The sequence below is a fragment of the Amblyraja radiata genome, chromosome 19, assembly GCF_010909765.2.
Source record: "Amblyraja radiata isolate CabotCenter1 chromosome 19, sAmbRad1.1.pri, whole genome shotgun sequence".
Classification (NCBI taxonomy): domain Eukaryota; kingdom Metazoa; phylum Chordata; class Chondrichthyes; order Rajiformes; family Rajidae; genus Amblyraja; species Amblyraja radiata.
This window is the reverse complement of record NC_045974.1, coordinates 11,392,529-11,416,479: the sequence shown is the minus strand read 5'-3', so window position 1 is coordinate 11,416,479 and position 23,951 is coordinate 11,392,529. Positions and strand designations below refer to the sequence as shown.

Genomic DNA, 23,951 nt, shown 5'->3' with positions numbered 1-23,951 from the left:
TACCTGGATAGGAAAAAGTTTAGAGAGATATGTGCCAAATGTGGGCAAATGGGACGCTTAGATGAAGCATCAAAGTCAGCATGGATGAGAAGGGCTGAAGGACCTGCTTCCATGCTGTAAATAGCACATGGAACAGTACAACAGAGGAACGGCCCCTTTGTTCTGCAATGTTGATGCTGAACATGACACCCAGTTAAGCTGATCTCATCTGCCTGTACATGATCCATATCCCTCTATTCCTTGTACTTCCATGTGCCTAACTAAAAGCCTCTTAAACGCCACTATTGTATCTGCCTCCACCACCACCCTTGGCAATGGATTCCAGGCCTTCACCACCTATAGAGCTGCATCATGACTTCCTGACTTGTATTCAATGCCCAAGCAATGAAGGTAAGCATACCATTAGCCTCCTTTACCATTCTATCTACTTGTGCTGCCACCTTTATAGTGAGCTATGAACATGGACTCCAAGATCCCTTGCCACATCAATGCTGTTAAGCTGTATACTCTTTCCTTACATTCAACACCTCACTCTTGCCATTTCTCCACCCATTTCTGATCTATATCCCACTGTATGTTCTGACAGCATACCTCATTGTCTGCAACTCCTCCAACTTTGGTGTTATTAGCAAACCTAATTAGTGTGACTATGACATTAGTACGTGTTGCATTGATGCTTTGTGCCAATATTAGGATAAGATATTTATTCTTTCTAGTGATCTCAAAATACCCCACTTGATTTACAAAAAAAAACATTTTTTTTGTGTGTGTTTATTTCAACTAACCCTATTATTAAAAAATCAAATCAATGATCTCTGCGTGGCCTTCCAGGTACAAATGGGCTGACATGCTATCTTGCAAAAGACTACACTTCAAATAATCAGCTGTGATGTAGTGTGGGATATCCTGACATGAAACACATTACTTAATTATTGCTTCCACACTGGTAATTTAAAACAACAATGTCTTTGGAACAGGGTTAGGCTTTTCAGTCCAAAGATTTCTCTTCACTCCTTTGTCAGCCACTGATACAAAGCCTTTTTCCATGAAATTACCAACTATGAGGAGCAGTGGTTTTATTGTGTCTCCTTGTTCTGAAACTCTTAATGAGGGAATGAGTAATTTCCCATAATAATTCCTTTTATTATTTTAAATTATTATCAATTGGATTAGTTCCTACACTCACTGCCAAGAAATTTAATCTGAATTTATCCAAGCTATTATCCTGACCAAGTTAAATTACTTTAAATATTATTCAGATGACTTCTTGAGGTTTCTTCAAATATGCCTTTCCTAAGGGACACAAAATTAAAAATATTCCAAATTAATTTTGGACAATATTTCAAAGTTAGAAGGAAGGTTTAAAATGTAAATTTATGCCTTGGCACTAGTTCAGTAAATTCATCTTTTGAGAAATAGGGCAGAACAGACGAGGATGATCACAATTTTAGAGACTCGACCACATGTTCTTTGTGCTTCAGCAGTACAAGCTTATTTTCTAGCTCTGATGTTTACACATTTATTTGAATGTTCTCAGAGCAATATGATGTACACTGGTTCATCAACAGATTTGATATTCAATTTTATTTAATTAAAAAATACACATTGCATTTTCACATTTACTATAATAATACTTTAAGTTTGTCAATCTTATTTAAAAAAATACCTTAGATAATTCCAAACCTGTATAAAATGTTTAGTACTTATTTGTTATAGCTAAATTCCACCAGGGATTTCAATCTGAAAGGACTAATAAGCAATTAACGAAAAAAATAAATGATGAAATGATGACACTCAATTCTCCCTAATTCATCTCTAAATGACTAGTACTTCAATAGCATGCAGTCATCTGGTACATTTACCTGGTTTACATAGTATTCAATTTCCCAGAAGCTGCAAAAAGAATCAATGACAGCAGAAAGGCTTTTACTCTGCTAAATAAAATTTAACAGCCGAGAGATGACCGAGTGCATTTCAGTCCAGCCGACTACTACCAGTTATCTTCTTTTAGAAGGGTGATGGATTTTCCTGCAGTATAAGCAATAGGACAAATTCCCCCAACGTATTAAAACTGTAAAACAGTTATGTACTGGGCATTGTGTCTGCACACTTTAGGTGTAAACATGATTTTGCCACATAAACATTCTGCACTTCGAACTCAAAATGAAGCTACAATGCACAAAGCAATTTCACTCATTTTCTAAAATAACTGGAAAATCTATTCATACCAGGTACCAATTTTGTATATTTTCTGGTATGAATTCCTTTATTGCTGGAAAAATTGTAACTGACTAAAAGTGAACTACTTTCTGTTGCTCACTTTGTTCATCGATAATTGAAAATTAATCAATTCACTTATATGTTAGCACACTGTATTACAACAGGCAAAGATTCCAACGGAGCCGAGAGCAAAAACACCTTATGTGCAATACAACTTGATTGTCATGAACAAATAGCACATCTAAAGTTAACTTTGCATCACATAACTTCAGATTAATTACTATAACTTCATAAAGACACAATAAACAGATTGTCAACAATTCTAATATATCTTCACTCGACAGAATAACACATGTCTCTGTAAACAATATTTTCCATTAAGCAAGTTCTTCAGTTTTAAAAAAAAAAGGTAAATTAGTGCCTAAATGGAGATTGACATTTAGAAATTGTCTTCCAGTTTTCAGCGTAAATACCTATGTTGATACAATGATTGGAGTCGGTTATTTCATTTCAAAATGCCTCATGTTTAAAAGCATCCCATATTTAGGTCTAGAAAACCCATGTTCTTAAAGTTCAAGGCAAAAAATTCATTCCAAAAACAGTGATTACACAAAATCACCTCCCTCTCGAAACTTTTTCCTGTAAAGTTCTTATACTCTTCTTTAGTCTTTGTGTGAAGACGTGATGGATCCTTCCACAATAGGTATTTGTAGTTTTCAGCAGCTCTTTTTCAAGTGGATATAAGAGTGAATGGATGGGATCTTCTCCAAAAGGGTACTGTAGAGATATTAAGAAAAACATGACTTAACAATACATAAATTAGTTAATTTAAGTAGCAACTAAATCTCAAGTTAGAAATAAAAATCGAATGTCATTTGATGACTTACTTTTTAGATGCAATCAAATTTTCTCAGGCTTGCAGAAATTCAAAAGTAGCTGACTGGATGTTATGGACATCAGTGAGAAGATAATGTCAATAACAGTTTTTTAATTTATCATTGCTCAACTTATGAACAGTGAAATATTCAAATATAATAATCTTTGTGCCTATACTTCCTAAAAAGTGGAATGAATCTTGCAGTGGCTTCTTGTCACATTGTGGTCCAGTGTGGATATTGCCATAGTTGTCAAGGGTCTAATAGAGGACATACAAATGTATAACTTGACTGAGCAATTGGCTGATGAAAAGCAAGGAAGGACACAAATAGGACAAAGAAAGAGGTGTCGCTGAGCAGCATCTGTTTAAGTGCAGCTAAGAATCAAGGGGCAGAATCCACTAGTGGAAGTTGTATGCAGGCCTCCATAGCATAAACATGAGGAAATAACAGAAGCATACAAAGTTAATAATCGTGGAAGATTTTAATCAACAAAGATTGGTCAAATCAAATTAGAAGTAATGTTGTGGAGGGTTACTTTATGTTGCGTATAAGAGAGGATTGTCAGAATGTTGAGAAATCAATTAGGGAACAGACTATTTTAGATAGAATGAAAATGTTTTTGTTTTATCTCAGATCTATGTAATGAGAGGATTAATTGATGATCTGGCCGTTAAGTGGCCTTCTGAGAATAATAGGTATAATGGAAATAGACATTAAAAGGTATGATAGTATGCCAGCTATCAATACATATCTAACAAATTATAGATACCCCTTTCAGGTAATAATAGGAAGTAATTCAGCAGTGGCCATTAAATAATATTTCATCAAAGGAAAAGGTTTGTAATGTTGCCAGTAAAAACATTAAGCCTGACAAATGAAAACATCTCAGAATTTAGCAAAGGACAACCAAGACATGACTAAAGAATGAGAAAGTAGAATACAAGAACACTAGCAAACAACAGAAAAACAGATTGCATAAACTTCCATAAGAATCTAAAATGTTATGACTGGCTGGGGTAGTGGTGGAGGCAGATACAATAGTGGCATTTAAGAGACTTTTAGATAGGCACATGGATATGCAGAGAATTGAGGGGTATTGATCACGTGCAGGCAGATTAGATTATATTATCTTGGCATCACGTTCACAGACATTGTGGGCCAAAGGGCCTGTTCTAGTGCTGTACTGGTCTATGTTCTCTGTTCTAAGTTAAATTGTCTTCTCCTGTTCGTACTCCCTCTAGCTCTACAAATTGCCATTCTCTAATAATTTCAATCTTCTGTACTTGACTCCGCCATCACATTTTGTATTTAATCTCTGCTGCCATCGGCCCAACACACACTGCCTGAAGAAGGGTCTCGACCCGAAACGTCACCCATTCCTTCTCTTCAGAGATGCTGCCTGGCCCGTTGAGTTACTCCAGCATTTTGTGTCTACCCCAACACACACCTTCCACTTTGCTCCCTTCAGTTTCCTCCACACCCTAAAACTGGTTTTGCTTTTCACTTTTCCCTGCTGACTTGAAAGGTCATCAATCCAAAATGGTAACTACCTTTTTCAAAAGATGCTGCTTGACCTGCTGAATAATCCCAGTTCTAATCAGTTTTACCTGTTGATTCAAAGTGTTTGCCTAAAACAACATTAGGTACACATTAAAAAAACTGCTCATCATGAACAATAAGTAAATTATGGGACTTCTTTCACCACTTGTTTTCCATTCCCAAATTATCCCCAGGACTTCGCCTTTAAGTCTTCAATACCTTCTTCTGACTAAATCTAGGGCGATTTTGGAGTTTGTGACAATAAACTCACAGTGAATATGCATATTGAGGATGCTAATAGATAGATAGATATAATAGATAGATATAATTGATATAATGGGATTAACATCAGTAACTAAGAATTGTATTTGCAAGTCAACAAAAAAAAAGGAAATGCACTTTTTTTTCCCGACATCCCTGATTTCTGTGCTCTTTCCTCCCTTCATTCCATCTCAACTTCAATCTCTGTGCTGATCAAAAGGCTCTTTGGGGCACTAGCCTAGGCCTGGACAGATTCTTCTGCAGCAGATTCACACTGCAATTAAAGACTTGTTATAGGCATCATTGACTGTGTGATTCTTTGAAGTACCATCCTTCCCAATCCTCCATTCCAGACTTTACTCTTGAACCTTTAGGATTTTGAATAAAGCTGATGCTGTGAAAGATGTGATATTTGAGGTTGGGCAAGAAGGAAGTTCTCCAGCCTCCTGACTTAAAGTATGATAAAAACAAATACGCAATATGTATATTTTCCTTATTGATCTGAAGTATTACCATTAGACATTAATGGTCAATATTTAGTAATGGATAACCAGCAGGGCCTGTCCGACCCAATGAGACGATTTTGCTCTCAGTGTCATTTGTCATATTATACTGTGTAGTTTACAGTACACCTGCCCACAACAAGCCTCACGCAAAACACAACCCTTACAATTGATATTCCTAGCCAGGGCCATTGAAATATGAGGACCAGGTCAGATGGTGAAAGTAATATAGGCAGTGGGAAGACATTAGGAACAACAAAGGCTATGATATGCATTTGCATTAAATGTCGCCCTGATGAAATAGCCAACCTTGAAAAATAAAACTTGAGAGATAGGTTCGGGATCAACTGAAACAGTTTTTAAAAAACATCAATAGTGAAATGGTGAATTATGCAATACTCCGAATAGTTGTGTAATCGTAACTCAGGAATGCTTGGAGATGGAGGAGCAAGAATCAAGCTATGAGTAGAGTTTCTATCAACTAACTTGGTTAGAAGTTGATCACAGCATTGACACTGATGTTAGCATCAGAATATATAAAAAACAGGATTTCAAAATAACAGAATTTAAATCTGGCACTCTGCAAAATGATAGTGTGACAGCACTGTGGTTAAATTAATGACTGGTGATTTGGAGGCTTGGACTAGTTTCACAGAGGCACAATATCAAATCTCTCGATGGCACGTGTGGAAATTAAATTCAGTTAAATAATAGGAATTAAAACAAACTGGACATTACTAATAACCACAAAATTATAAGATTGTTGTAAAAACCCACCTGGCTCACTAATGTCCTTAAGGGGAGGAGATCGGCCCAGTTTGGCTTATGTGTGACCCCTGAGCAACCAATGTGACTGACTCTGAAGTACCCTTCAATCTAGCCCAGCTAGCTATTCCGTTCATTAGCTGTAAAAGAGGACAATACATTCTGGCCTTCCTCCCGATGCCCAGACACCAGGCAATGAATAAAGGATAAACTGCTTCTTGTTATTATGATTGGGGAGTTTGTAGTACCCTCACAGTTTTCTCATCTGACGTATTAGATCATACTGCACTATCGGTGTACCCATAATGAATTAATTGTGTTTATAATTAAACCCTCTAACTTATTTTGTATTAGTTAATAATAACTATAGTTTGTGAATACTAACTATTCACTATCCCTTTAGGATAGTGGGCCAAAGGAAATATGTATTTATCAATTACTGACATAAATTCCAAAGGCAACTTAAAACATGAAAAACTTCTCATCACTTCCAATTTCATCATAGAATTTAATGAGAACTTCTGCTGCAATACAAAAAAATACCATAGACACTCAATTGACCTTGCCACCAATGAAGCTGGAGTTAATGATCCCGGTCTAAATAACAATTAATCTTTGAATGATCTCAATTAGACTTTATAGTCTCAAATGGACACAATCTACATTCTGGCAGCAGAAGAATTCATTGCATTTTGCAGGCTGTAATGTTCCTATCGTAATGAAATAGCAATCATGAGCGAGTAGAATCAGTTATATTTGTTACATACACCTTAGCTGATAAATCCATTGCAGGTTATTAGGACAATTGCTCTCCTCATATTTCTATGCTCCTGAAAAAAACTCTTTAATGTTTTAATGTTTCTATTGGACTGACCTTAATGCTAACATCCACAGAATACAAAATAAGACCATCAAGGAAATTGCATTGAGTGATAAAAGCACTTTATATATACAGCTTTATGATACTCACAGGACACTGCAATCAAAGTTTTATAGCAATACACTTCCGCTGTAATCAATACAGTCTCAACTTCTAAATTGGAGATAACTTATCTTTTGTTGTAGCAACTGCTGTCAATGAAAAGGCAACCATTGATTTGCTATTATTTAATTATATAAATTTAAACAGAATTTTAGGGTTTTTATTTTACAGCCTGAAAAGATACTGATTTTCAAAATCTCAGAGCAAGCTTATTCATTTAATAAGTCTCTTGTGATTACTCAGTAAGACTTCAGAATGTGTGTGTGTGGCTTCACTTCTGTGTATCTGATCATCTCAGCATTTTTGAAACAACTTTGAACTGCTAACTGTGCTGTGTATAGAACTTACAGTTATAACCAAAATAAATGTTTATCATGATCACTAATACCAATTATGACTTGGAAATATATATATACTTGGAAATGCTTTAGAAGCTTCCATAATCCTACATGACACAGGTGCCCAAAATTGAGCTCTGTTGAACAACATTGGATATAGGGAAACATGTATATGATCTGCTCAAGTCAATATTTTGACTGAACTTCTACATCAATTCCACTTTAATGTCTTGTCCTCATAAATGCATACTCATTCTAAGCTCCAGAGAATTATAAAAAGCAACATTTTAAAGCAGCTGAAAATTTGAAACAAAAATTGAACTTGTTGGAATTAATCTGCAGGTCAGCTGCCATCAGTGGAGAGAATAAAGAGCCATTTCAGAGAATAAAGAGCCATTCTAATCAAGCCTCTGATCTAACCTATTGTTCTTCAATACCAGTATATCTTTCATTGGCAAGGAGACTAAAAGTATATATGGTATAAATGTACTAATAATCATGTCCATCTCAAAAAAACGCTGCAAAATTGCAGCAAAACATCCTTCCTCTTTTAGTTCAGTTCCTTGGAAATAAAGACCCTTTTCTCTTCTTGCTGTTTACCACAGGTTACAGCAGGGTACATTCCCAAGTGAGACTGTGAACCGAGTTCCCACATGACAGAAGATGCCTACAGCCCTGCAGTAAATGGCAAATCCATCCTCCTAAATGCTTGTTTGTATGTTTATGTCGGGCATTTGTAAGGTGGGGAGGACTTGAACTTGATGTTAACCTTCTGTAATTCATGTGCGTGCAAATCTCAGTACATGTGAGTGGAAAAAATTAATATTCATCATTTCCAAAGTCAATGTTTACACTTCTCCACATATTACTACACCCACTTTTCAGCTTAATTAACTGGCCATATCTTTTGCAGCCACTATATCCTTCTCACAGTTACTTCGTCAGCAAGATTAATTTTTAGCTAAGTTTGAAGCAGGGTCTCATCCTTAAATGTCGCCTTTCCATGTCCTGCTGAGATGTAGCCTGACCCACTGAATTATTCCACCATTTTGTGTTCCACCCAAATTCGAGCATCTGTGGTTTCTTGTGTCTTCATCGTTAGCAAGTTGGATATATCACCAGATCCCTTCATGCTCGTCATTGATGGATATTAAATAACGGACTCAAGCACCAATCTTTGCAGTGTTCCATTTAAAGTTAAACAAGTATTAATTGATGTTCTAGTGTTTAGAAAGGTTAATGGATGGCATTAAACAACTAGTGGAAGGAATAATCTTATTATATAATTATTTATACAAAAGTAAATGAGTACAAAAGGAACTCATAAGTGCTGCACACATGAAGGGGATGGGAGCTTTATGTGTACACAATAGCTTATTACCTGCCAGAGTGCTGGCTTTAATTGATGTAACTTTGCTGAGGACTGAAAAATAAAAAATGTCCCTAAGAGCATTGGACTAATTACAAGGGCCATTACTATTGATTTTTAGAGAAAAATAACTACTGCTACATCATATTTCAATGCTGGAAACCATTGCCTTCCCAGACTTAAAACGTGTAACAGAAGCCAAGTAAATAACATCGTGCAAATGAAAAATGAATTCACAGAGCAACACCAGACCCAGAGGCAGTCGCATTGCATAAATTTCACAAAAATGCTTCATTGCAACTATATTTAAGTATTACACTTATTGTGCATCAATGGATAATATCAAACAGAGAGAATAAAGAGCTTTAATTATCTGAGGCTACATCTTGAAGATGCAGTACTTACATTTTTTATTGCTTTGTACACAGCTCTGAAAGCTGGCTGCTTTTCATCATGGTAGACTCCTCGATTTCCATGAAGAACAAAGATGCCTTCTTCCTCTGCTCCCATACAGTTGCTGCCATACATACAATGGTCTGGGCGATAATTCCATTGGCATGGAAAAATAAAAAGACTTTCTGCAATAGAATAAAGATAATACCAAATTATTGATTGTGGATGATCAGCCATGATCACATTGAATGGTGGTGCAGGCTAGATGGGCCGAATGGTCTACTCCTGCACCTATTGTCTATTGTCTATTGCATTCTACAGGACTTGTCATTGCTATTTTATGTTTTGTTTTTTTAAAGAAATACAAATCTTTCAGATTATTTTTAATTTGATATGTATCAAATATTAAAATATTCTTGTAGCTTATCTGCATTATTTATTTTTGTCATTCAAATTAAAATGCCATAAAAAATTCTCAACTCAAATTTCATGGTAAAAAAATTACATGAACAATAAATGCAGAAGACACAAAGTGCTGAAGTAACTCAGCGGTCAGACAGCGTCTCAGGAGAACATGTACAGTTGTGCAGAACTCGTTGATTTCATTAACTTTGCCTCGAACTTCCACTCTGCCCTCAAATTCACTTGGACTATCTCTGACAACTCTCTCCCCTTTCTTAATCTCCCTGTCTCCATCACAAGAGCAGATCATCGACTGACGTTTACTACAAATCTCCCGATTCCCACAGTTATCGAGACTACTCATCCACCCTGGCTCTTGCAAAGATGCTTTCCCTTGCTCCCAATTTCTCTGTCTCCGCTGCATTTGTTCCAAAGATGAGGCTTACCATTCTAGGCCATCTAAGATGTCTTCTTTCTTTAGTAAACATGGTTTCCATCCTACTGTCATAGATGGATCCCTCACCTTCATCTCCTCTGTGTCCCGGAATTCTGCTCTCGCTCCCCTTCCCCGAGACAGAACAAAGATACTCACCTTTTACCCCACCAGCCACCACATCCTACACATCATTTACCGACACCTCCAACGATCCCATCACCAATCACATCTTCCCATCCCCACCCTTTCTTGCCTTCTGCAGAGACCGCTTCCTCCAAATCTCCTTGGTTCACTCATCCCTTTCCATCCAAACCACCCCCTACAATTTTCCCCTGCAACTGCAAGATATGTAACACCTGTCCCTATACCACCTCCCTCACCTTCATCCAGTGACGACCCCAACAGTCCTTCCAGGGAAGACAGAGGTTCATGTGTCCATTCTCTAACCTTATCCACTGCATCTAATGTTCCCAATGTAGCCTCCTGTACATCATCGCCGACCATTTCGCCAAACACTCACGTTTGGTCCGCCAAGGCCTACTGGATCTCCCAGATGATAACCATTTTAACTCCTCTTCCCATTCACATACTGATCATTCTGTCCTGGACTTCCTCCATTGCCAGAATGAGGCCACAGGCAAACTGGAGGAACATATGGGTAACTTAAGGCCTAACAGTATGAACATTAAATTCTCCAATTTTAGGTAACTCCAAAACCACTCTTCCTTCTACCCCCAATCCCCCCATTCTCCACCTTTCACTCCCCCTGTGCCACACGTGGAATCGCACCTATTTCTCCCCACTCCCTCCCTTTCCAAGTACATTCCTTCCTCTAACCTCAGTTTGCAACTCTTCAATCTTTTGTCTCATACTTTCTGTCTTTTCATCTCTGTCCTTTGTCCAACTATCTGCCTATCAATCACACCTCCCGTTCACCTGTATCCACCCATTACCTGCCAGGCTTTATCTTGCCCCACATCTCTTCCAGCTTTCTTTCTCCACCAACCCCCCCAAAATCAGTCTGAAGAAGGGTCCCATACTGAAATGTCACCTATCCATGTTCTCCAATAATCCCTGACCCGCTGAGTTGCACCAGCACTTAGTGTTTTGCTTTGTAAACCTGCATCTGCCATTCCTTATTTCTAAATGATAGAGAATGTAACCAAGAAAGGGAAACAAGAAATTTACCTGGGTTGTAATAGAAAACAATATTGAGTAAATCTTGGTCTCCCCAGGTGATGTTGAGTTTGTACTTTTTGAAGAGAGGTAGAAGTAAATCTTCCCATTTGAGCCGTGCAGTTGTCATATCATTCTACACAAGAAAAAATACTAATTTTAATACTACAATCAATTGCCCCAGATGAACAGCCGAAGGTAACTTGCAATAGAAACATATATACTTTCAAAGAAAAATACCCATGTCCCCCACACAACTAAAGCACTCTAAAATCAAGTTACAAGAAACAGTCTGAAGAAGATTTCAGTATGAAGGAGGGTTTCGGCCCGAAATTTTGCCTATTTCCTTCGCTCCATAGATGCTGCCTCATCCGCTGAGTTTCTCCAGCATTTTTGTCTGCAAGAAACAGTTGTCCGTTTGCCAACACAGCAAACAAATCTCAGATGGAGATTTTCAGTTGGCTTCATATCAACTGCTGATTATTTAGGACACCAAAAATATCGCAGCCTTTCATCATCAAACACACTATATATTGGTCCAAATGCTTGAAGCACAATTTATACCCAGTTTACACTAGCATGCAAACATCAAACAAGACAGAAGTGTGCATGTATTAGACCATAAACTGTCAGCATAAATTTGGTAAATTCTTTGTTTCAGACAGTTCAGCCGAAAGCAATTCCTCTCTTGGTTAGATTTATAAAGATAAATCCCCCCTCTCACTCTGCTGCATCATATTCTTTTACCCCGCATGTGCTTGTTCAACTTATTCCAAAATGCAAATATGCTACTTATTTCAATTACTCTGAAGAATCACAGTCTACCTAGTTACTAGTCTTCCAGTTACAAAGTATCTCCCTAACTCTCTGGTAACAATTTTCTGGCATTTATTTCCTCAGGGACCCAAATTATGTGATGTCTTGCCCTTCTCTTTTCTGAGAAAATAACTTTTGCTTTTTGGAATTTTATCGCAGGTGAAGACAGACGGACAAACATACACACATATGCACACCAACAGCAGCGGCGGCTGCAATGCGGGTGTGAATAAACCAATTATGTACTCTATTTTTCTATTTCTTTGCACCAGCCTTTATAAGTATCTGCTACTGCATGTATAGCTATTCATTGTTCATTTCTGAATACGATTGGTTCGATCGGGCAATTTTAGGCTCTTACCCCATTATGCAGAAAAATCTCAAAAACTTCAAACTAAGAGGACTCCTAGACAATGGAAGCATTCAAGCAGTAAATATCAGAGCCCTAAAGATGTAAAATCACAACCTAATTAAGCCAACTAGACTTCTGTCCCACATATAATGGTAGCTCTCTTCATTTCTCATGACATGCACTGTAAGGACATCATATTAGGCACAATCATAAACACAGACATTTTTTCAAGTTCATTCTAAATATCAAAACAGAACTTCACTTGAAATTACGGAATGTCTCGACCACAACTGGAAGTACTGTACTATTCAGTTGAAGGATGGTTTTGTGAAACTAAGGATTAATGAAAAACTAAAAGATTGACGGGGTGGATATTTAGAGCGTGGAGTAATATGTGCAATTTTGGTCTCTGTAAAGAATATAATTGTTTTTGACATAGTGGATCAAATATTCACTTGATTAATTCCTGACCCAACGTCCTTGACTTATGACAGGAAAGCTGGTAGGGTGGACCTTTAACAGCTCGAAATATGAGAGTTTCCCTCGTTAGAAAATCTAGGACAGAGTCTATGCTACTTAGTCCAGAGTGGAGAAATACCTTCTTTGTTCACACGGTTGTAAATCTCATACCTGGGGGCCTGTCAATGCTCAGTACTGAGCACAATCTATTAATCTTGGTGATAAGGGAAACAATGGGAATGGAAACTGGGCAGAAGACAGGACGAGGCAGAGGAACAGGATTACTCTTATTGAATGACAAAACAGGTTTAAGGGCTCATATGGTCTACGCCTGCTTCTGCATAATTTTAAAACAAAATTTCCACCCAGACACTGTAATTTTGCAATCAATAGAAGCTGGAAAGCATATAACGTGATGCAGCTATGAAGTAACAATTGCAGGTAAACTATTAGATGCAGTTACACAAAATTGCTGGAGAAACTCAGCGGGTGCAGCAGCATCTATGGAGCGAAGGAAATAGGCGACGTTTCGGGCCGAAACCCTTCTTCAGACCTGTACGACCATACCCTTACCCAGACTCGATTGCCCTCCAACTGTACGACCATACCCTTACCCAGACTCGATTGCCCTCCAACTGTACGACCATACCCTTACCCAGACTCGATTGCCCTCCAACTATTAGATGCAGTTGGTGTTTTGTAAGGCCTACATTCCAAATTGGTTCACACGCTGAATGGCTTTGAGTTTAGATAGGCTAGATAGTCAGAACCCTTTTCACAGGGTGGAAATGACAAAGGCTAGAAGACATACTTTAAGGTGAGAAGGGTAAGATTTAAAGGAGATGTGCAGGGCAAGTTTTTTTTTTACACAGAATGTGGTGGCAGCCTTGATAGTGCTGCCAAGGGTGGCTGTGGGGGCAGATGGAATAGTGGCATTTAAGAGGCTTGAAGATAGGCACATGGATATGCAGGGAATGGATGACTATGGACCATGTGCAGGCAGGTGAGATTAGTTTATCATGGCAACATGTTCGGCACAAACATTATGGGCCGAAGAGCCTGTTCCTGTGTTGTACCGTTCTATTTTCTAGATGTGTCTCCAATTCCAAGAGCAGTGGTTGTTAAAGTTTTAGCTTTGAAAGGGATAATCAAATATAACAAAGTCAACATGCAATTCTTCAGAATATCTAACTGTCCATTTTTGCTGATCCTACCATTCAGGGCACTTAAAATTATCCAAAACAAATGCCCAAACCACTATGCTAATAAAAATGCTGATGCAAATATGACAACTTTTACAATGTCTTTTGATACATGATATTTCATATATAAAAAAATGAAGTACATGTTATTGGAATGAATTTGGTAAACCACAAGTGAATATGAAAAATATTCCCTGATACACCACATAGATTTCATCACAAAAATGATGAATGAACTCCTAATTATACATAGCAGGCTTAAGTTTCAGCAGTGCTGAGCAACAAATCTAAATCAACAGAAAATAACTGTTGCAATGCTGCAGTCAGTTTCCCCGTCGTTATAAGCAATCATTTATTCTACTTTAAGTATGTTTTAGTGTGAAAGCAAGCCAATTTAAAACTAGAAGCTTGTGACAGATTACTCAACAACTAGTTTTTTTCCCCACATTTAAATTGAAACCCAAGCTTTTTTGCATTAAAGCCCAATAGCGCCATCATATGGTTAAAGCGACAATTACTAACAACCTGCAGAATATACTTTCAAGATTTTAGATTGCAGGTATTAATTAAGAAAATGTCTTCTGCGGCATGATTCTCTAATTTAATCATGAACTATATTACTCTCCTGTAAGCGAATTAATATCAGCTGGTATTTCAAATAGTCTGTTGTTTAAATTATTATAATGTTGTGCCCCAAATGGAATTGCAAAGACTTAACCCGAGCTAAAAAAGGTCAAAAAGAAAACAAGGATATTGGCAAGTGCAATATCATTTAGGTTTACCTATCTTAATCATTACTCTGTGATTGCTGCGGGAAAGTGGGAGGGTGTGTGGATATTAGATTAAAACTGGAAGGCTTTGCACTATTAAATATATTTCACACTGCACCTCCAACTTCCTGACGCTTATTGACACAAAAACATTTGAAAGATGTTTCTAAACAAAGATTCATACAGTCAACTGAAGCCAAGAATTAGGTTCAGTGCATAAATTTTATTGATCAGCTGTATTTGGGCGATTGATTATGTACTTCATTAAATTAAAACTTTACAATATATGATTTATATCTCATTCATAAAAATCAACTAAATCATTCAATACCACAATAATTAATGCAATAACAAACTGTGGACTAACAGTGATTTAATAGATCTCATGCTTCACTATCATTAACTCCAAATATATCAATTTGTGCTTCCTACACTCTTCAAAGGACATTAGGATAGATCAAACACAATATACATAAAATATTGAGACACAAGGAACTGCAGATGCCAGAATCTTGCAAAGAAGACACAGAGCTGGAATAACTCATCATCTGAAGAACGGTCCCGATCTGAAACGCCACCTATCCATGTCCTCCAGAGATAATGCCTGACCTGCCGCGTTACTCCAGCATGTTGTGTACGATGCATAAAATATTGCAGAATACAACCAAAAGAGCCCATATGTGCTTACTTTAAAATATTTTTTTCGAATTCGGGTCATGTTCATCAACATTACTCCAGAGTTGACTCCAGTTTTCCCATAATATGGATGCCTGGCAAAGCGGTTGTACCAGCCGATTCGCAGTTCCTCGTGTTCTGGGGCCATTCCCCCAATTTGAGTTTGATTAAAATCTTCAAAAAAAGCCCATATGTCATCCATGGGACTAAGGAAAAGAACATCAGTGTCCACGTACAGCAAGGAATCCACGTTCTTCAGGATCAACTTAAAAAAAACAAGTACACACGAGGAAAAACCATTAGGCAAAGCAGATGTAGTTTAATTAGCATAGCATGGATCTACACCCAAACTGATTGCTCAAGATACCTCTATTTGGAACAGATCACGCTGTGCAGTCAATATTTTCAGTTCCAAGTGTTTTAATACCAAGTAAGTTTACGTATTTTTACAATGTAATCACCCCATCATTTTTTTAGAAAGGATCATCTCATGATTATCACACTGGTGTCTCTGGATGCGTCAGAAGTAAATTGATTGATGGGATTACATTAAAATTGCAATTCAACTTCAAAATTACATGGGTGCAAAGTACCTTAGCCCTGAAAAGAATATGAATGGGGATCGTTTTGATCATTAAATTGATAAGCAAGTTATTTTGAGTTATCTAGTTGTTGCGATGGATTATAATTTAAACCATGCATTCCGAATGTATCATCACTTCTAAGCTCGTCTCCCAGGACAGAAAATGACCTGCATTGACTCCAGTGCTCTGGCCTCCAAAGTGGCTGAGAAGACCATTAAGGTACTCTCAGACTCAGCCACATGTGGTGTTTGGTTGGGCAGATGGGAAGATAGTTCCCAGTTTCCAAGATGGGAAGATAGCTCCCAAGAAAGTAGAAGTTTTCTCTAATTTACACTGTGCTCCCAACAAATGGATTCAAAGTTCTCGCCATTCCAAATGCTCAGAGTAATTTTTGAGCATTCATGGACCAATAACACCCACAGGTCGAACAGGACCTTAAACATTTTCTCAGAATGTTTTGAGACCACTCTTGAAATGAATTGTTTCATTTATTCGCCTGATAAATTCTTATCATGTAGATGTTTGGTGAATTGTGACTGTTTCAAGGGTCAGGCATGCAAGTAATGCGGGCTGCCCATTGGAGCCTACTGAATAGGATTACAGCCTTGATACTAGAGACATTAAGCTGATAAAGAAAAACAATGGCATTGGTCTGCTGATCCTACCTGCCATGGGCAGCCATTGCCGCCCATGCATACAGGGGACCAGGGTTAATTGCACTCTAAAGACTAAGTGAAGATACTGGGTTTGGGTTTTCAATTTCAAACCATGTTTCCTCAGGCAGCCAAAAGTTTGCCCACTGAAGGCTATGGCAAATTTCATTCATTCCTGCCTTTGTTGAGAGGTGACTTTCAAGATATGGTTCACTATTTCTAGGGTTGTACTGTGGATCTTTATATTGTGCTGGGGTATGGCGCTTAGGGCAAGTGTAATTTTTTTTTTCCTTTGGGGGCACCCGGCCTTTGTCATTAACCTGTTTTGGCCTAAACCCTCAATGGACCCTGGAGATCTTGGCTTTAGTCAATCCTAACACACTGAATAATCTATATGTCGTGAAAACAGAGAATTGCTCTACCTGCCTTCTTTCCACATAATCTATTCCACTCATAAACTGTTCAAGGATTTTCTGTTGGATCTTAGCCTGCAGATTCTTCTGGAAATAACTTTAACCCTATCCCACCCCTTCCCCAACACGTACTCCCAACTTCCTCTTAAATAATTCTTACAGGTAAGAAGAGTCTCTGTGAAGCACAGGGTTTGAAGAGTTTCTTCCACACTGCTGCTGTATCTCCTGGAAATGTTATTGGATAGATGGTGTGGCTGAATTTCTGATGAAATTCTTTCTTCCAGTTTTCCAGCTGTATATAATAAAAAAATATTAACAGGATATTCCACGTACCCTTTCACAACAAGTGCTGCACAGTAAATAACCCAAGGGAATCACAATGTATTGGGGCAATTTTTACTGCCAATTTCAGCTTCTGATTCATGTGGATAGGATACAAGATAGATTCTAAGTACCTTTTCATTCGAGTATAAATAGAAAAGATCTCAGGGTCACTGTCAACTCCCAGCACAAAAAGACTGGTAATTCTGAGTATAGGTGCTTCTGCGTTACAGCCGTTCAGGTAATGAAAAATTCATCCTTACAGAATTCACAAATCACTACCAAAAATTTTGAGATATGGAATATGTACACTTTCACGGAATTTATGTGAAAAAAATAAACACATTTTTGTAACTTGAGTTTCTGGATGCATACACAGATGATGTGGCTTTGAGTTATGGAAAATTGCGATACAGACCATCTTCTAGGAGAAAAACCCCTCACTCCCCCCGTACACTTGTATATAAAATGTTTACTCAAACTAGAAATAAGGACAAATATACAGATGATATAACTAAAAATTAAAATAATTGCCATGAAAAAATTCAATACCACATCACTTACTATAATTCTTTACAAATCTATTGAGAATACAAGTGTAAATATCAAAGTAGGTACTTACTGAGCTATTGAACTTATCATGGAGTTCATCCTCGGCAAATATGTGGAAATGAAGTGGTTTTTGACTAAACAAAACTGCAGATTTTAGCATAGTTAGGGTTTCTTCCAGTCTCTCTCCACAAGCTACCACAGCCAGATGCATCGTCCCTGGAGAATTTTCCAATGAGCCTCTAGATCTCAGCCTTCCTACTTCATACCTATAAAATTAATCATACCAATATCTTGTTTAAACTATTTCTAACCATTACAAAAAATCAAGGTATTCTTAAATTCATTTGTAGTTTAATGCATCTATTGGTAAAGAGAATGTTTTACCTCAGTACAATGATGAGAAATGTGTTTCCAAATTTCATTGAAAACACAATGTTTTTACTGCTGGGCAATAGAACGTTGAACTGGGATCTCACTGCAGAATCCATCCAATTTCATTTGATTTAAATTGCTTAAAATTCAGATTCCATACAGGCCAGAAGATTGCTACCCATATGGTAAAAGTGAAAATAACCCAGATAATACCTTTTTATAAAATCGTAACTGTGGAAACTGAGAGGAAACAGGAACACCTGAAGAAAAGCCAAGAGGTCACAGACGGAACTTGCGAACTCCCCACAGACAGCAGCCAAGGTCAGGATTGATCCTGGGATTCTGGCGCTGTGAGCTCCTGGCCAATGTATATGTTGCACTTTTCCTTACACCTTACATCAAATGATCTACACGTCTTAATGCCTTGTATAATCCCTTCTCCAAAGTAGTGTTTCAAGGATGGATTGTTCTGCTGTGTTAGACATTTATGCAACACCTTTAATCTATAAAAGAAGGTGTGTTATTATACAAAATTTGACCTAATTTCATAAGGCGATATTAGGATAGATGACGGGAAGATTGATCAGTCGGGCCATATGCAACATTTTTAAATGCCACAAAAAGCAAAAGAAAAAGCAGCTGTAATGAAAGACCATTCACCTGAAACATTAATTTTGTTTCCCTCTTCTCAAATGTTGCTGGACTGCTATTTCCAGAATTTTCTGTTTTATAATCAATAATTATAAAGGAGGTAGCCGCATGAATAGCACCAATTCTCTTTAATAATGGAGTAGGCACATGAGTGCCTGACACAAGGCATTTTCATACAACCAGAACTGCAGAATGGATTATCACCAAAAATTAATAATGAAGGAAAAATTGGAATAAAGATACTAGAAATATCAAAACCCAAACCAAGAGTGTTTCCATACATATTTTTTAAAAGTGCTGATCCTGTAGAAAATTAGTCTGGGGAATTAACAATACGAAATCAAAGAGATAGTAGATGTATTTCATGTAAATTGCGCCACTCTTTACCAGAGAGGATGCAAGTGACATACAAGATAAAGCTGTAAATCAGAAAGGAGGAACTTACAACCACCGGGAAAATTGTACTTATTCTAGTATCTTGAAGTGTCTAGTCAGATCCTTGGTGCATTCATTTTAATTTTCCAGGGAGAACTAGATTTGGGGAGGGTTCCATTAGATTGGAAAACAGCATTTGGGAGACAAAAAGCAGGACACTACAGGCCAGTTTCCTTGACACTTGTCATAGTGAAATGTTAGTAAATATTGTTAAAGATGTTACAGCTAAAATGCAGAGATGAAGCAAAGCCAACTGCTCTTAAAATCGAGCTATAGAAAAATTAAAGCCAATTCAAATCAAGCAGAAACATGTACACCGGTCAGCATCATGGTGCAATGGAGGATAAATATAATTATTGGATGTCTTGCTAGTCCATGTAGATAACATCCATCACCCTGCGCCAGTGAGTCCTCTTCCTGTCACCTCTTCAAAAAATGTAATCAAATTTACAAGATTCAATTTCCCATGCATAAGGCCATGCTGACTATCCCGATTCAGTCCTTGTCTTTCCATATGTAGATCCTGTCCCTCAGAGACCCCTCTAGTGATGTTCCCACCAATTATGTTAGGTTCCCCCACTTATCCTTGCAGTCCTTTATAAATAAAGGCACACTATTAGCCACACTGCAGTTTTCCAGTACCTCAGTCGTGGCTAAACCGGGGCCCCTGTAATTTCTTCCCTCACTTCCCATAATGTCCTTAAATACTCTTGGTCAGGCCCTGGGTATTTATCCACCCTAATATGCTTTAAGACTACCAGTACCTCCTCTTTTGTAATATTCTCTGGGATAGTCAGGGATGAGCATGCTGGTAGCCCTGCAGCACATTCACATCCTGCGATTAAAACAGACCAGGCAGACAACTTGCTCTCATGCTTCAAATATCAATTTTCCTACTTATCTGGATTTGTGTAACAACAGTCGGTTTATACCTCCACTGCATGTTTTTTCTTCATAATACAATTAGCCCCAAGTCACCTGGGTCTTTTCAATACCTTTTCAATTCCTTCCAATACCTTCCATTCTAACTCTGTACCAGTCATAATTGAAACACTAGACACAAAAAGCTGGAGTAACTCAACGAGACAGGCAGCATCTCTGGAGAGAAGGAATGGAATGCTGAAGAAGGGTCTCAACCCGAAACGTCACCCATTCCTTCTCTCCAGAGATGCTGCCTGTTCCGCTGAGTTACTCTAGCTTTTTGTGTCTATCTTCAGTTTAAACCAGCATCTGCAGTTCCTTCTTACATAAATGAAACACAACTCCTTTGTTTTCCTTTGCACCTTGTACACTACTGTTAACTGATCAACTGATTTATTTTTGCTGTTTTATTCCCTTGGCTGAAAACAATTCTTCCTTAAGTAGAAGTTCATCTGCAACTGTAGAATTTTCACTAGGTGATTGGTTTGGCATTTTTTGATAAACGTAAAATATCAGTAATAAAAAAGCAGACTACAACTGATGCTGGGAATCAGTAATGAAACAGAAAATGCTTGGGATACTCAGATCATACAGTACCTGTGAATTTTTAGCTTAACAGCCTTCCATTAGAACAAAATGAAGTTTCAGCTTGTACTGAGATGGAGGATAGAAAAAAAGATTGATAATAAACAGGAAAGATTGAAAGGATTGATGTGCAAGATAAATGAGATGTAGAAAAACGTGTGGATGTGTAAAATGATCATAACAGAATTATTATCAACAGCAGCTCCACAACTATTAAACAATATTAAGCCTTGAGGCTGTACAAGACTTAATTGAACGATGAGATGCGATTCCATGTTTCGTTACATCCGAGCAGCAAACAAAGGACAGAGGTCAATGTACACGGAGGATGGTAAATTAAAGTGATGGGTGACCAGAAGCTGAAAGTCACATTTTACTGACTGAATAAAGGAGCTCAATAAGTGATCACCCAAACCTTATTTAGTCCCCTCACTGTCCGAGAATTCACACTACGAGTAACAAAAACAGTATGCCAAGTTGAAAGCATTACTAAAACAGCATTTAACATGGAAAGAGGGATTGCCAACCCATGGGGCAAGAAGAATTAGTATCTCTAGGTCTGTCTGCGGGGAAACAAAGGAATGCCAATTACTAAGAATAGTTCCTTTTAAGTAACAGTGAGGGGAGGATGTGCTTGGTAGCGGCATCATACCAGAAGTGTCAGAGGAGCGAATGGAAAGCAAAGACTTGGGTTGAGAGGCAAAATGTTGGAAACAGGAACATGAGATTCAGTGAATCTGTCAATCATAGTAGGAATGAAGCGTTAACCGGGACTGTCTTCCCAAATTAAAACAAAGAATGCTGGAAATACTTATCAGGTCAGCGGAAATATAGTGGATATCGGTTGCTGGACTATCTCCAGAAATAGAAGGCGTGGAATGGGAAGAGTTAAGAGATGAACCTTGCAAAATCAAAGAATAAGTGGAAGTATAAAGGAAAGGTCACCATTTTATTCTGATCTATAGTGATTAGCATTGATACAGTTAGCAAACTCCTGGAACAATAAACATTCCACATAACCCTACACAGATTAATTAAGTCTCATACCAGGTTCCTACTGAACATATTTTATTTGGTGGAAGTGAGTAGAATGAAAATAAGTGGTTCCACTTACAGAAAAGGCTTAAGTATACAAAGAAATCCTTTGTCGAAGCATTAACTCAATTTCTCTCTCCACTGACGATGCCTAGTCTACTGAGTGTTTCCATAATTTTCTGCTTTCATTTCAGATTTCCTGCATCAGTAGTTCTTTGCTTTTCAAACAAAACAAAGATCGTAAAATCAAGAGAGGAATTGGAGGACATACTGACAAGATTTTTATGTACACTGATCAGATAACAAATCAATGTGAGCAATGTGGTTATCAATTGTGGGAAAGAAACAAAACTGATCCTGAGCATCAGATGACTGATTTACGAAGCTTTAAGAAACATGAAGTTTACCGGCCAAAGGCAATGCTTAACATGACTTCACTTCTAACGATTCACTAATACCGTAAAATTGCTTGGAAAAATGAACGAAGATGAAAGATGATATATTTCTGCTTCTGGATAACTAGGATTCCACAGATTCCAAAGGTTACCCCATTCATTTGCTTTTCATTACCCCCACAATATATGTGGATTCCCTAGGGCATCGTTGGAACAAGAGGTAAAACCATGCCCTCTGCCAGTTTAGCAAGGTGGCTTTATATTGAAAAGCAGTTATCTAGCATACTCCAGCAACCAACACTTTTGAGGAAACATGGAGACAGTGCTGTAGAATGCCCAGGCTGAGGTAACTAGCATGAATGTTTAAGGTGGAACCAATCAAATCTGATGAAAGCTGGATAACTCATCTTTTAAAAACACAAAGAAAACTGCAGATGCTGGAATCATGAGCTGGAGTGCTGGAAGAACCAAGCGGATCAAGTGCGGATAAGACAAAGTGCTGGAAGAACCTAGCGGATCAGGTACCAGCCATGGAGGGAATTGACAAGTCTATGTTTTGGGTCAGTACTCTTCGTCAGACTGACCCCGCTTTGTTCACCCAGCACTTAGTGTTTTGGTCAAGATTCCAGCATCTGCAGCTCCTTGTATCTCCAACATTTTAAAGCCCTGTCCCGCGGTATGAGTTCATTCCAAGAGTTCTCCCGAGTTTGCCCTGATTCGAACTCGGAGATTTACGGTAATGGCCACTCGTCGGTACTCGGGGCTCTCGTGGACATTTTTCATCATGTTGAAAATTCTTCACGAGTCTTACCGTGCTTACCTGCCGTTAGCGAGTGTTCCCGAGTACCTGCCGTTAGCGCTAAGAGACGTCCACGAACTCCGACGTACCGATACGTTCATTCTCCGTGCTTACCACGAGTTTGATTTTTTTTTAAACTCGGGAGAGCTCTTGGAATAAACTCGTACCGTGGGACAGGGCTTTTAGTGTAATTTGGAGTTGTGCAAAAAAAATTTCCACAATAACAATTACCCAAATGAGGTAGAGTTAAGAGAAAAAGTACATGGCAGCACCTCCATGAAGGGGAGTGAAAGAACTGATTGGTTCAGGAGCCTGATAGTAGCGGGAAAGAAGTCTGGACGTCTGGACTTTCAAGCTCCTGTATCTTCTCACAGAAGGTGAAAGAGGGAAAATAGAATGGCCAAGGTGGCAGGCATCCTTGATTGGATACACTGCGAAAATGGACTGGATGGAAGGAAGTGATTATTCAGTGATTTGCCTGGGCTGTGTTCACCACTCTCTGCAGGTTCAGGTGGTCTAGAGCAATACCAGGCTGAGATGCTTATGGTCAATACTATCTGTGAAAGTTCAAGAGAAATCCTCGTGGACATGTTGAATCTTATAGACACCTCTAACAAAGTAAATAACTTGATACACTTTCTTGATCACCCTTGAAGCTCTCGATCTCCAAAACAGTTCCTTCAATGTGGACAGGATTGT

General features: G+C 38.1%; 1 protein-coding gene across 2 annotated transcripts in view; it reads right to left on the bottom strand.

Annotated features, from left to right (window-relative positions):
- Positions 1-1,565: 1,565 nt before the first annotated feature.
- Positions 1,566-23,951, bottom strand: part of gxylt1 (glucoside xylosyltransferase 1) — a 34,019-nt gene continuing 11,633 nt past the window's right edge. For both annotated transcript variants that reach the window (XM_033037670.1, XM_033037671.1), the window contains 6 exons: positions 18,130-18,325; positions 17,347-17,478; positions 15,550-15,801; positions 11,275-11,398; positions 9,261-9,433; positions 1,566-2,997 (listed from right to left, as the gene is read on the bottom strand). In XM_033037670.1, the coding sequence (XP_032893561.1) occupies positions 2,836-2,997; positions 9,261-9,433; positions 11,275-11,398; positions 15,550-15,801; positions 17,347-17,478; positions 18,130-18,325 (1,039 nt within the window). In that variant the 3' untranslated portion in view covers positions 1,566-2,835. The remainder of the gene's footprint in view (positions 2,998-9,260; positions 9,434-11,274; positions 11,399-15,549; positions 15,802-17,346; positions 17,479-18,129; positions 18,326-23,951) is intronic.